General features: G+C 40.4%; 1 protein-coding gene across 1 annotated transcript in view; it reads left to right on the top strand.

The window, feature by feature from the left end:
- SLC26A5 (solute carrier family 26 member 5) overlaps positions 1-15,259 on the top strand; it is a 392,278-nt gene that overhangs the window by 232,285 nt on the left and 144,734 nt on the right. The window contains exons 8-9 of the mRNA XM_086967432.1: positions 3,034-3,116; positions 5,376-5,523. Of these exons, the coding sequence (XP_086823558.1) occupies positions 3,034-3,116; positions 5,376-5,523 (231 nt within the window). The remainder of the gene's footprint in view (positions 1-3,033; positions 3,117-5,375; positions 5,524-15,259) is intronic.

Consider the following 15,259-nt stretch of genomic DNA (forward strand, 5'->3'; position numbering starts at 1 on the left):
TAGCACAAATAGCACAAGGACAGTCACAGACAACAGCGGCCAGCAGAATAGCAAGACTCTCGGACTGGACCACCAGGGATGAGGCGCAGGCAGGAGCCTGCGGGTGGAGGATGGCCTCAACACCTAACTGAGCAAGCAGATCCCGGTGCCCTGAGCGGCGGCACTTAGAAGTGGAGTTTGCTGGGGAAGAGCAGGTCCCTGACCAGGAGGTCCGAGAATATTCCTTCTGCTTTTTGCTGGTGAAACTGTGCCTGGGTATTGCCCCGCCTGGGAATGCCAAGTGTCATTGAACCACGCCACTTTTAATTAGAAGTGGGCGAGCCAACACATTAACAGGGAGAGTTGAGACAATGTTCTGGCTCGGTTCTAAGACGTTGTGCACAAGCCGAGCATTGAACCTGTTTGCTATGTAAATCCTACAACAAACGTCAGTATAATACCATAGATCCCCTTCAGAATTCAAAGAAACGTATTTCTTTGAAGTGTGGAATTTTTGACATACAGCACAGCACTGATAAGTACTTATTAATAGTTTTCAAACATGAACCATTAGTGAACCAGGGGCCATATGTATGAAGCGTTTTTATTGTCGCAAACGCTGTGAATCGGAAATTCGCAGCTTTTGCGACAAGAAAAACGTGAAATGCAGTGTATGAAATAATCGCATCGCAAATGTTAAGGAATCGCAAATGTTGCGATTCCTTAACATTGCACAAGCATTTAGGAAATCGCTAAATGCGATTTCCTAAATGATATGTATGAAATATTTAAAAATGGCGATTTTGGAATAAGATTTCGCAAATTACCACCAGCTTGTAGTTGGTGGTAACTTGCGAATTCTTTTAAAAAAGCTTTTTTTTAAAAAACAAAAGGTGCCATGTGACGCTCATACATGCCCTTTGGGCATGTATGTGCGCCATATGCGCACACATGTCATTTTCAGGGGTGCAGCAGGGTCTTCTTGAGACACTCCCTGCACCCTTGAAAATTCGCACAATTTGCGATTAGCAAATTGCGATTAGCAAATTTCCCCTTCATTCCTATGGGCCTCCTGGCCCATAGAAATGAATGGGAAGTATTCCTTATTTGCGAATTCGCAATTTGCGAATTCGCAAATATGGAATAGTAAGGAATCGCTAAAATTCCTAGATTACCTACATACATACCGTTTTGCGAATTCCAAATAGCGATTCCTTAAAATTCGCTATTTGGAATTCGCAAAACGGAACTATGATACATATGGCCCCAGGATACAAGACTGCTGTCATGTAAACCCTATAGATGGCCCTGGTTATTATTATAGAGCAACATTATAGTCTATTAATCAGACACTGTAGGATTTTGTACAATTGGTATTTTGAATGTTCATTTTGAAGGTGCTTTTATATGCAATAATGAAGAAAAAGGCGTTTTGGTAAAATAAAATATTTGCCTAAGATCACACAATTTAGGCGGGGAAGCTGCAATTTATCAATGTTTTCGGATTTCACTTTGTACAAATCGGCCACTGAATGGGTACCTTAATCTTTCCTTTTTTATGTTAATTTTTTGTTTTTACCTTTTGTGCATTTTCTGACGTTTTTGTATAGTGCAAGCGTGACCGAAGGTATTGGAGCGCTTTACCCAGCACAAGTTGACATTCATTTTTGGTAGGCACGGGGAGATTACCTGATTTGCCCAGAATCACAGAATGTTAAGCCGACGCCTAGACTGGAACCTGGTTCCCCAGGCAAGAGTAGGAGGCAGAATCCACATATACCTATAGAGTGCCTTCAGTGCATTTTTCGACGGAGTATTGCACGAATCCTAAAAGATAAAACGAAGTGCAGCAGGCTGCTAGATAAGGAGCTCGGGCATAGGCATCAGTACATGAGTTCACTTGGAAGAATTCCAAACTCAGGGAACCAATGACCAGGCATGGGCCAGTTAACCCAGGCCAGTGAGTGTAAGTCGGCTGCTAATTGCAAACTCAAGCAGCAACAGGGTCGGCGTCGGCAGCTCCGGCTCTATTAAACCTCGGCTCGTTATGGGCTCGAGGATCCAGCAGGGCCTCGACCTGAGCAAGAGCCAGGCTACAGAGACTCACCCATCCCTATTACCGGTTGGTAACGGCCGAAATCGTCCGTTACTGACCGGTAATAGACTTTTCCTATGTAGGGGGCACATTTACAGATTCGGTAAATAACAAATCGGTATTTACCGAATCATCATTTACCGATTCGGTATTTACCAAATCGGTAAATGAAATGTAGGTAGCACTTCAAACAGTGCTTCTGGGCTAAAAGGATTCTTTATTTACCACCAACTATTAGTTGGTGGTAAATAACGAATTCCTATGTAAATGCAAATATGTGCATTTACACCTGTGCCATGTGACAGACATACATGCCCTTAGGGCATGTATGTGTGCCACATGTGCACACCAGCACTAATCAGGGGTGCAACAGGGTGTCAAAGTGACACCCTGCCACCCTTGACTTTTTCCCTATTTTACCGAATCCGTATTTACCAATTCGGAAATTGTCATTCATTCCTATGGGCCTCCAGGCCCATTGAAATGAATGGCAATTATTACTGATTCGGTAATTACCGAATCTTAACGATTCGGTCATTTTTTACCGAATTTTTATCTACATTGCAATTACCGATTCGAAAATACCGAATCGGTAAAATTTGGTATTTTCGAATCGGTAATTTACAATTACCTACATCTAGCCCTTGGTGTTTTTGTGTCGATTCCCATGTGTTTACACGAGAATTAGTCTGCTTTGTATCTCACGTTTACTGGCTTTACCCACACTAGACTGCAGGTTTAAACGAGGGCCATCTGTCCACCATACCCCTCACGGCACCACCCAAAACCTGCTGCCTGGGATGTATTGTTCTTTCCTCTAAAGCTGTTTTGCTAACGATCTGCTCGGTCACATGAAACAAAATGCTCATGCCACATGTACTTATTGCACAGGGCTGGTTCTCATAAAACGGCTTTAGGTTCACTGGTCCTCCTTTAAAGCGTGTGTATTTTATTTGTAGGTGATCATTTCGACTGGTGTTTCGGCTGCGCTGGATTTGTCCAAAAACTATGAAGTAGAAGTTGTTGGGAGCATCCCCACTGGGTAAGGGAAGAGATTCTTTGGACTTTGCGTTTTTTTAATGCTGTGTTGTAATGTTCTGATGTGTTGGGCTCCTGGCATTTTTGTCACTCACTGTAACTTTCAATTTGCAATGCAGCAAAACGTGTTTTTTTTTTCATGTCACAGCAGTTGCACAAATGTATTTGGATGAAAATTGACCGGTGCACTGTAGTAACACATGATCATTACCTGAAGAGATTCCTTACTTGTTCATCATGAGGGCATGTGAAACACTGTCAGGAAGGACCCCTCTGCAGTTCCAGATTAGTAATGGATATTTACAGCATCTTCCCTGGTTGGGAGTTCTAGAACTTTGCTACACAGAAGCAAAAACCTTTTTCTCCTCTTTCTGGTGAGCTGTGAGTTTCTAGGAAGGTAATCCTGAAGACGGAAGAACATGTATGATGAAGTATACAGTTTCTGAAATTGCCCTGCCAAATACACCTTTACTCTACAGGTGCCCCAATGCCTAATCTCGCCCCTAGCTGCCACTTAGTCTTAATACTGCTCATTGCCACAAAGTGATACTCAGGGCTGGATAGAGGATGTGACTTTGGAACTGGGTAACCAGGCTCGAATCTCAACATCGCACAACATCCTGTGATTCTGGGCACATGACTTAACGTCCCCGTACCTAAAATACAAATCTGGTGTTGTGTAATGTAACTGGAGCTCATCTATAGTGATCCAATGGCCTTGGGTCGAGCTCCCGCTGTATGAAAATGCAACAAAAAAGGCTTTGTGTGGTGTTGATTGCAGTATCGACCACTGGCATTTTGTTTTTGCATAATTTCTTAATTTGCTTTCAGTTAAATATAGGAAATACACTATAGTACACTGGCATTTGCAAAGCATGGCTATTTGTAAGAGACCTATAAACACGCATCCTGCACATCCTTTTTATGTACGTTTCTCTGAGTCCTCAGCGCCAAGACGCCTCCGGGCATTCTTTGCTCTTTATAAATGTATAAATCAATCAATCAGCAGGAAGGTAAAATGAGAATAAGTGAAAGTTATCATTATTTGACGTTTTAGTTTCTTGCACTGCTTGAAAGCAGTGGGGCGACCCTCCTCCACCTCACCCTAGCGGAAGAGCCGCCATTGGAGGACTTGCTGTCATGACACTATACACTGATATGTTGACAAGTACAAAGTAGAAATGCGTGCGGCATCATCCATTTTGTCATGAAGCGTCTCACTGAACCTAAGGACAGTCACTGTAAGTGAGAACGAGTGCGTGCTCAGAAACTAACTATTCTTTGATGGGGCAGTCAGTCATTGTAGGCTGCAAAAACTTGATTTCAGAAGAATGTGTGTCCCACCACCCGGAAACTTTTATATGAAGCGTGCAAGGGAAAACAATTGTTTCTAGTGTCTAGCTTAAGGATAAGAGACTGTACAAAAAGAATACACTGGGAAAAAAATCAGTGTTATCAATATGAACGGGACTATTCACAAAGATTTTCTGTGTGATTTAATCCCGACTTTCCAGGAATAGGTCATATGTACTTAAAGAAACAACTTTTCTAACTGGACACAGTACTTGCTACAACACTGGTATTTCTGACCATTCTCAATGTATATATCCAATCCAGGGATCTCCAACCTTTTCTATAATAAGAGCTACTTATTTTCATGTCCACTGCGATTATACGGTAGGCGGACCAAATTATGCAGCAGGTTTGACTAAATTATGCAGCAGGAAAAGGGAAATTATGTGGCACAATGCAGGGACTTTGTTATAGTATGACCTCATTATATTGTCGTTTCTGCCTATGTCGGCACTATCTGTGCAAAGGTCCAACCCATGACTACCAGTTTGCTACCAAATGCAGTAATAAACAACAGAAAGGTGACCAGCCAGGGCCCTTCACTGTGCATCAACATGCGTCACGGTGTTTAAGTAACTTTAAAATCCTTTCAGCTAGAAACAATCAGCTCCCTGATCTAGACTAACCAATATCTTAACATGCATTGCTCTGTTTACTTGCTGAACATTACAGATAATAATGCAAGATACAATTGCATGTTTCTCAGCATATGGAACTCTGTTTGTCGGTTGATAGCCCCAATCAGTAATGTGGCCAGGGTGAGTGCATCAAATGTCTGGCTGAATTGAACCTCCATTAATGTCAGGTTTCATTATGTCACAAGTGCCTTTTTTAAAGTGTTTGATCTCTTGCAAGTTGCTTGAAAGAAAGACATTTCATAATGAACAACTTTGTGTTTTCCGTCGTCCAGTTTCCGGCCTCCAGCTGTGCCTGACGTCAACCTCCTCTCAGCTGTGTTTGTGGACGCCATAGCAATTGCAATCGTGGGATTTTCCATGACCATATCAATGGCCAAAATCTTTGCACTGAAACATGGCTATACAGTGAACGGAAGTCAGGTAACGACCAACTGCATTTGTGCCATTTTTAACAGATCATAAAATAATGTACTTAAAGCCAAATTTGGAGTGGGGTGTAGTGTACAATCCCCCGAAAAGTTGGAGTGACATAATTTCCTCCATAACGATAATTTCCTTTTGAGGATTCTGTCCGCAGAGTAAGTACCGTCGCCGTGAAGCATTGTCATCATAACACGGTAGTTCCTCCAGTGTAGAGTTCGTCAGTGGACATTATGTATGCAGGAAATCATGTTACCACAGCTTTTTCAGAGATTGTCTAAATCCAGCGCCTACTTTGGAGAACTGCATAGTGTAAGATTGCTTTCATTTGTTGTTATATTTCTATGCTGTTAAGTGCTACCACCTATGCAAATTTCCAGCTAGTCATATTAACTTGATGTCATTTTGAAATACAAGACTTTTTGTGGAAAAAAATTCAAAATGCTTGTCAGTTGCATGTTAACTGAGATTGTGTCCGATAACAATCCCCCCTCTGCCTTATCATACTTACTTGTGTTTTGCTTTTGTCGGGATTGCAAGCACCGCCACTTCTCTTTACTTTAATATTTGGTTGTATTTGGAAAGGTTGGCTACAGAGAACTGGGCCCATCTTTAGGTAGTCCAAATAACTTTTCAAATCGATCACCTTCCTGGCCGTAGGGTAACCAGGCCCTGAAATGTGAATGAGGGGGATGATTTGGTCTGTGATATCTCTAATTATGACCGAATGCCGTATTTATAACCAAAATGTAATTGGATGGGATCAAATACTGGGTCATTTGTGACACAATTACTATGCTTTCCATGTACATAATACACATTTTAAAGTTATATTTCACATCATGTAAAAACAATTAGGGATGAGAAAAGTTGCAGAAACTTCACACTGCAGTTTTATAAAAAAATCCTCCAAACGTAGGTTTTGCAGGAAATAATGTAAGTCCACTATACCCCATTTTTACTGGAGATATCTCTTTAAAATATTTGCCGATTCATTTTTCTGTAAAAACGTTTTTGTAAGAAATTCCATCCACAGGTAGGCCTTTGTGAAATTAACAAATATTGCGATTTTTGCAGTTTGTCAACTTTGGAAAACCTAGCAAGTGAAATTAAAATTTCACACAACCTTTTAAAATGATTTTTATGCTGCTGTCATTAATTATATTGCTGGTCCATTTGCGAATCCATATCCACTGGATCATAATATGTATTCTTGAATTTTACTTCTACGCACACATTGAAGCCTTCACTTCCATTGTAAATAACAGTATATTGAGTTACTTTTAAAAGATTGGAAACAGTTTAACCATACTACTCCAGTTTTGATGTAGCAACAGCAGCTATTAGAAGTACTCCCAATATCCTACACACAAGCACACCACACTATTTGTTGAAGAAGTAGAACATTTGAGGAGGCCTGTACTCCTGGCTTTCAAGAACACTGCACGTTTTCTCAGTTGTTCTCTGGTTGTGGGTCTAAAGTCTGGAACTCTTTGCTCCCTTTTCTGTACACAATCTCTTAACACTGTCGATAATTTATATTATTGGTATATTTAAATATTCTTGCAACTCGACTTTTTTTTTATCTGTGTTGAAATGTTTTACGTCCCAGAGGTGAATTAGGTCCCTTGCTTATTGATCGAGTTGTTGGCTTAATTTACAGACCCTCCAGATTGTTGCTTCATGTAGCCTGTACGTGGACTGCGCAGTCTCTGCATTTTTCCTGCATGCGGTTCTTCTGTGATTGACTGCTTTGATGATCTGCTGATGTGTCTGGGTGAGATGTGCCTGACCTTACTTCATAGCTTGTATTTGTGTGGAAAGGCAGGTGGCATCTTCGAATGGTGAACTGTAGTTCAGTGGGGGCAGAGCCAGAGCCAGTTGGGCCTGGGAATAGCTGCTGTCATCTGAGCTGTAATGTGGCCGCCCCTTGGTGGATGCATCACCTATCTCTGGGTGGCAGCAGAATGGTGCCCCATGGAGCGGAACCTAGACTCAGGTGACCGATGTGTGCTGGAGAGGTGTCAACCTCTGGTGCCCTTTTCCAGAGCCCCTATCATGCCCCTCTGATCTCTTCTGTGCCACGATACTGGTAAGGCCTTAGGATGGCACCTACAATCCGAGTGACCGGCAAGGACACCCACTTTAGCGATCCGGGACTGTGGCGTGGAGGGCTGGAAGAGACCGCAAAGCACACCACCAGATTTCACTGCCTAACCGGAGTAGTGGTGGGCTCGCCTGTTCCTCGGAGAGTAGAGATGCAGCTCGGCACAACACAGTGGGAGGCACTGGGCCGACAGAAGTGGTACCATGGCTTGGACCCAGGAGGGCTCGCAACCCCTGCAGTTGGATAGAGCAGGGGCGGGAGTGAGTCTCCTCTGTGACTTCCAGAGCTGCAGTGGAGGGTTTGTTTAGTGGGTGAGGAGTGAAACAACTGCCAGTCATCTGAATTTGAGAGTTGGTGCTACGTCACACAAAAGAAGTAAAAATAGGCAGGCGCAGATGCTTTTTAAACTTTGTTCTCATACACTTAAAGAGGCTATGAAAATACTTGATCCTCCAGACTCGGATGAGCAACGAGAACTGAATAAAAGTGACAGATTTCTCGTGCAATCCATTTGCTCTCAACATTCAGATAGGCGCTGTAAAACGATGGGCTCCCCACATCTGTCAGGGCCTTGGAACCACAACCGAGACTCTGTGGGGTAAGGTGGTGGCTAAAAGCCAAATGTGAATAGGCCAGGTAGGGAGCACAGATGCATGTAGTGCGCATACTCCCCCCAAATCCGAACCGGATGAAGTGTCTGACACAGATTCTGCAATACTGGAGTACTTTCTAAAAGGGCCAGGAACGTCCGAAGTGGCTTTGATTAACAGGGCCCTGAGGCGTACCTCAGAGGTCCCAGTGAGTAGGGTGGTGGTGTGCTGGTATTAAATGTAGGTGGAACATATACAGACTCCTCAGATTAACAACAGCGCTGAGTGACTTGATGTATGCTGGGCCCCACATGTTTACATTTCCCGGTCTCTGCCCTACAGCCTTCAGGAGGAAACATGCCCTACTTAAAATCACTAAGGAACTGTTAATTGTGAAGGTAATTAATTGAATACTCCTTCCTCAAAGGTCTCATGGAATCTTAGTGCATGGCACTGCATGCCGGAAGGCAACTGGGGCTCTCACCTTAACCGGTCATTGTTCAAAATCCATAGAGAGTTATACTGGATATTTGGGAATGGTGACTTGTTTGGATGTATTATTATTCCTATTCTTTTGTTAGTATATTCATTTTCTGTTTTCCTTCTCCACAATTACACTAGGGATACCCATGTAGTGCTAAAATAACGCCAGTGTGTGAGTACTGTAATGCCAAGTAGGCCCTCAGCATGTGATGAATGGTCTTCATTATGTCAGAGTTGGCCATGATTAGACTTAGGATGTCCACAGTAGTTAGGATTGCCATGATTATGCCAATGGTAGCCACAATTAGACCAAGGATACACACAATGCGCCAAAAAAAATTGAGTATTGTTCTAGGGCCACCATTATTCCATGGGGAGCTCCCATTATGGCAGCAGTGCCAACCAATGTGCAGGTTTAGCACCCCCACAGTGAGGTAGTGCAACTAAATACCAGGACTACCATTGGGCGGAACACTGTCAAGGAAGGGCACCACACCAGACAGACTCCCTCAACCACAAGCAGACACACATACAAGGGCTCATTAATTCTCTGCAAGTTTGTCATTTACTTGTCCCTTCCTTTCTAACTAGATGTGTTGCCCTCTCTCGCTTCTGAGGTGTTCCAGAACACAGCTTGCACACCTTGACTCAGACTTCTACAGTCCAGCACTTGTGATGCTCCAGGCCAGATCCCGCTGGTATTCTTCTTTCCTGGCCCTGTGTTCTCACTCTCAGTCGCATCACCAGCTCAGCATCTCTGGTAGTGCTTGGCACACGTAGCACTGAAACAGAACCAGGCCGGTGACAAAAGTGTAAAAATGATAAAAGCAAGGCAATGGGCCTATTCCAACTATGCACTTAGGACCTAAAAAAATACCCATTTCCACCAGGACCACACAAACCCTTTTCAAATTCAGGAAAGAGCTAAAGACCCACCACTTTATAGAACACTACATCATGATGTATTAACAAACTATAAACCAGCTATTTCTCCAGCCACTTGATTGTATCCTTGCATTTTGACCCTGTACAGTGCTCTACTGCAATTTGGCTTTGTTCACAGTATAGAAATACCACATGCATAGATATGATTGGTCGTGCTGGAGGACAAGCATTATCTGAAACTGCATGTGTGTGTTTGCAGGCCCTGCATTGGAGTAGCTGCTTGCCGCTATCTGGGTCCTGAGAATGACACCAGCACTTTGCTTCAGAGACTCTAATGGGAGGCCTTGACTGGGCTGTACCATATACTTACTGACATCTGATAAGATTAAGAAACCAATAGCTCACAGTCTTTTGGTTTGATATGCAGAAGTTAAATGTATCTTGGGTTTCTGAATCTGTAAATCGTTTTCCATGTTCTGGATTAACTTAATGTATGTAATCCAGAGTCTGAAATACATTAGGAAATATGACCAAAATTATTTTCTCCGTTTATGAGAAACCATACCTTTTTTCCGGTCTCGCCTACTGTCTGGGATACCTGATATAACCAATGCTTTATATATAAAGAAAGCAAACACAAGAAGATGATTTACGGAACGCTGAAACTTTTCAGACACTCACCCCCAGTCACAGATCTTGGTTGCAGTGGCGACTGACGGAATTTTAAACTGGTGAGGCGCATGCAGAATGAATCAACGTATGCAAGCAAGCGCAGCGAGCGTGTTCGATGGCAATAAGAGGAGTTTGGGGGGTTCTCCCCCGTGAAGACATTCTTAAAAAATTGGCATCTTTTTGGTGCGATTCTCAGCACTATTTCTGTGATAAATGGACTAAAAAATCAGTTCTTCTAGGCATTCATAAAAGAAAACTCATACATTATTTCAGATAATTTCCTGGGTTGCCAAGCAAGTCTGACTTCTGAAGAGGGCTAGGGTACTAAGCAAGACTGCTTTGGCTCTACCCTTTCCAATAGAAAACACATAACATAGGTGCATAAACGTTCACAAAGAAACACACTTGTAATTTTGTTCCTACCAATAACGCAGGCTGACCACTGTCTTTTCTTCACCAGCTATTCAATGTTGATTGCCCAGTAATCTTTATGTCATATTAAATAGCTACAAGTATAAGAAATATTCATTCGAAAAAAACATTTAATTTTTAGGAAGTCATCAAAATCTTTGTATTCATGAGCAAGGCAATTTTGCTAAAACAAAAATGTAGTAAATATTGTACTTAAAATAGTTTATACATCTGGAGACAGCTGTTGGAATTTGAAACTGGGATGGCATAAGCATTATGAATCAATGAATGCTAGCGAGCGAGTGAAACAAGCAAGCCTAACGGAAATAAGGGAGATTCGGGGGATGTTCCCCTGAGAATTGTTTTGTAAAATTGGTGTATTTTGGTGCACTTTTCAGCACAACATCTGTGATAAATGGACTAAAAATACAGTTCTTATAGGCATTCATAAAGGAAAACTCATAAAATATATAATAGATTTTCTGGGTTGGCAAGCAAGTCTGACTAGTGAAGGGGGCAGCGCAGTTACTAGGCAAGACTACTGGGCTCTACCCATGCCAATGTAAAACACATAATATAGGTGCATAAAGGTCTACAAAGAAACGCACTTGTAATTATGTTCCTACCGCAAATGCACGCTGGTGACTTCCTTTTCTGCATCAGCTATTCAATGTTGATTGCCCAGTAACCAGTAATCTTCATGACATATTAACCCCTTTACTGCTAAGGCAATATTATTGCTGCCATTCACTTTCCATTGAAATCAATGGAAAGTCCATGACGAGTTACCCTTGTCATTAGCGGCGAAGAGGTTAAATAACTACAAGTATAAGAAATATCCATTCGAAACAAACATTTAATTTTTAGGAAGTCAGCAAAAGCTTTGCTTTTTTGAGCAAGGCAATTTTGCAAAATAAAAAATGAAGTAAATATTGTACTTAAAATAGTTCATATAGCGCTCTGAAGCCCTTGGGTCCATTAGTATCTTAGAAAACCAATAAATAAAAATAGGATATGAAATGAGTCTAATATGCATTGCTTAAAATATAAGAAATATCCATTAAAAATCTTTCATTTATTTTAAAAACAACAAAAACTTTATATGTATCAGCAGGCTAGGTAAAATTGTTCAAAAATAAAACTTTTTACTTTATTTTTAAATAATTTGCATGCCACTCTCAGGCCCTTGTGTCTGTCGGTACAAAAGAAAATGGTTACATAAAAATGAGTTATAAAAATAAATAAATGTACATTTTAAGAAATATCCCTTCAAAACCAATATAATATGTGTAAACACAAACAAAATTATTTTAAATAATATTCTGTAAATACTTTGCATGCCACTCTCAGGTCCTTGTGCCCACCAGCCAGCACTGCAGAAAAGAGTTAAATGAAAAGAAATGATGAAAATAAATAAATGTACATTAACTTCAAAACCAATATATTTTTAAACACAATTGTAAATAAAAAAATAATATTTAAATACTTGGTATGTCAATCTCAGGTTCTTGTGCCTGTCAGTACAGTAGAAAACGGTTAAATAAAAATAAATTAGGAAAATAATACCCTCACAATCAACATATTTTTAAACACTAACAACAAAAATATTTTAAATGGTAATAAAATATGAAAACAAATATAAATAAATTCACATATACATAAACACACATATATAAATACATATCAACTGTACAAGGATTTGTATGAATATTAAATGGAATGAGAAAATTGCCAACAGTACTTTTTAATGTTATCAAACTAAACAAACCGAGCTATAAACACCTGAAACGATGATCACATATCAAATTCATATTTTCTATTTACATAGAAAGTTTGATCGGTGATCTTTAATATGAACAAACTTTTCGATTGTTCTTTTGTTGAATACTGGTATTTCCTTTATTAGTTCTTTTTCCATTGATGGCATAGCAAATGCATTAAGTCCAGCTTGAGTCATTGTGTTTCGCAAAAACGCTTCTACCCTCTTTAGTGTGGAAAAACATTGCTCAGACTCTACTGTAGTCATGGGTGTAGTAATTACAACTCTTAAAAGCTTTATGGTCTCAGAAAAAGACTTCTCTAAGTTGTCTTCATTCAAAAAGCTAAATAAAGCCATGGCACCATGAGTAGCCTGACAGAAGTCACATTTTTCATACATGCCTGAAAGTTCTGTACGCAACCTGGCTTTGTCTAACATAGGATAGGCTTCTATCATTTCTGTGAGTGCCTCAGCTGGTAAAGATTTGTCATGTCTTTCGAAAAGGTCACTTTGTAATAGAGTTGCACTTACAAGATGCTTTGTGAATGCAAAGCGCTCTCTGGCATGGACCACAATAATGTCACAGATGTCTTTTGCTTCTTGGGTCAAAGTATTTATTTGCAGTCTCCGGTTTACAAATTTACATTCTTGTGGCAGTGTAGAATCCCAACTGTCAATGATTCCCATACTTTGGTGATACTTGTCACAAAGTCTGGAGTAGCTTTCTGGATAGACACAGTGTCAATGTCTCGCTTTTGAAATTGATTATGTAAAATGTCTACGTGGGTCATTATTCTGTGAAAAGGAAACAAAAAGAATTTAAACTCCCTATCGTCTAATGTATTAGTAAATCCCTTAGCTTCACATATATTATTGGACTCGAAATCACCACTGTTTGCAATGGTTGTCATGCATTCAAGAAGATTGTCTCTATATTCATAAATGATGTTTATTGCTCGAATATTGAAGTTCCAGCGAGTTGCAGTCCCACTTGGAAGTATTCTTGAAACTATTTGTTCAAGAATATCAGTCCTTTTCGGGGAACATGCAAAAAATGCTGTTATACCATCAGCCTCTGAAAAGAACATTTGAACTCTAGATATTTTGGAGGAAGCCTGTTCCATAATTAGGTTAAGTTGGTGGGCATAGCAATGAATATAATGTGCATTTGTGTAAGCATCCCTTATTTTCTTTTGAACCCCACCCAGTTGCAACACACATGACACTGGCACCATCGTAGCTTTGAGCAATTACTTTTGCTTTAGCACATTGGTCAGGGAAAACAGTATAATTCAGTAAGAATGGCTGAGGCAATTTTTTCTGTAGATGAGTCTTTTAGATGTGTGAAACAATAAAAATCTTTTAGCTACCTTGCAATTTCCATCAATGTAGCGGAAGACCATAACTGACTGTGTCTTAATAGAGACATCAGTTGTATCGCCAGCTTGGATAGCTACATAATCAGTGCTTCCCAACTGCTGTGTAATATATTCTCTTATTACTTCCAGCATACTATCCAGCAATTCATTCTGAATAGTTTTAGAAGTGCCGTTAAACATTGTGGCTGTTTTTAAATGTGTTTCCATAGCACTGTCAATGCTGGAGACAAAATTAACAAGGCCCCTGAACATGCCAAGATTAGAGACTCTTCAGTTTCATCATGGCTTCGAAATGCCAATTCAAAGGCACCACAAAAACAAATAGTCAATCAATTTTGATAAAAATGTATAGGTTTATATCCACTTCTGCATTATGTTTTCTTACTCCCACACGGTATGCTTCGTTCAATTGCTGTACAATGTCCGACTTTCCAAAAAGACATAATTTCAACATATTTGTCAAATGGGATTTACAGGAATAAGGTTTGTAATTTTTTCAGCCAGATACTTTAGCACAGTAACTCCTATTTTGTCCGGGTAACTCCACCTCCAAAGAGTAAACAAGGGAAACAGAATAACGCATTTTCAGAAGCTTTACCAGTAAACCATTCCCTATCATACCATGTTCTGGTAAACTGACGTGTGTAACCCTTTCCCCTATCTTTTGTAGACTGTCAATTTTAATTTGAGGTTTATCAGGTCCTAATGTTTTCACTTGCAGTTTATCTGCATGTATCAAGCCCAATAATGGGTTTATGCGTAAACTGTCAACTCTGTTCATTGTGTCCAGCAATAGATCAGACTGGAAATAGAAAACCTAGCCTGTTTTTAAATATTCCCTCAGTTGAAGACACAAAAACGATATTACGCAAAATACTAAATACACACTAATATGAATTGTCATGCACACACAAGTAACAGCAATTATTCATCCATCCTCATTCTTACAGGAATGCAACAGCAGCAGCACGCACATGTGTCTCCCAAGCGGTATAGCCTTGTAACTGTTTGCAGAATTCCTCCTGGGATCCTGTTAATAATTAAAATATGGTGTAAGCTTTGAGGCTAGGTGCCATTGCATGCACAACACCAGTGGTGATTGAATAGCTTGAGCATGTCAATTCAGTGATCTGCCTAGAATTTAACCCCTTCCATGCTGGGCCGATTTTTCTCGTGTGCTAGGCTTATTGAAGAATCAATGGCTTTATGACGGCCCCCAGCCGTCATGAGCACACGAGCACTGTAATGCATGACGGATGGGGGCCGTCATCAGCATGGAAGGGGTTAAAGGGTGTATTCAAAATATGGGGTCCTTGAATTACTATTATAAGGATAAAATAACTACATGTTAGGAGTAAACCTAAAACAAAGTACTAATAAATTTGGACTTGAATTTAGATGGCAAATAATACAAAACGTATTTAAAATTTCTTAAAAAACATGAGACTCT

The sequence above is a fragment of the Lissotriton vulgaris genome, chromosome 1_1 (genome assembly GCF_964263255.1).
Source record: "Lissotriton vulgaris chromosome 1_1, aLisVul1.2, whole genome shotgun sequence".
NCBI classification, from domain to species: Eukaryota; Metazoa; Chordata; class Amphibia; order Caudata; family Salamandridae; genus Lissotriton; species Lissotriton vulgaris.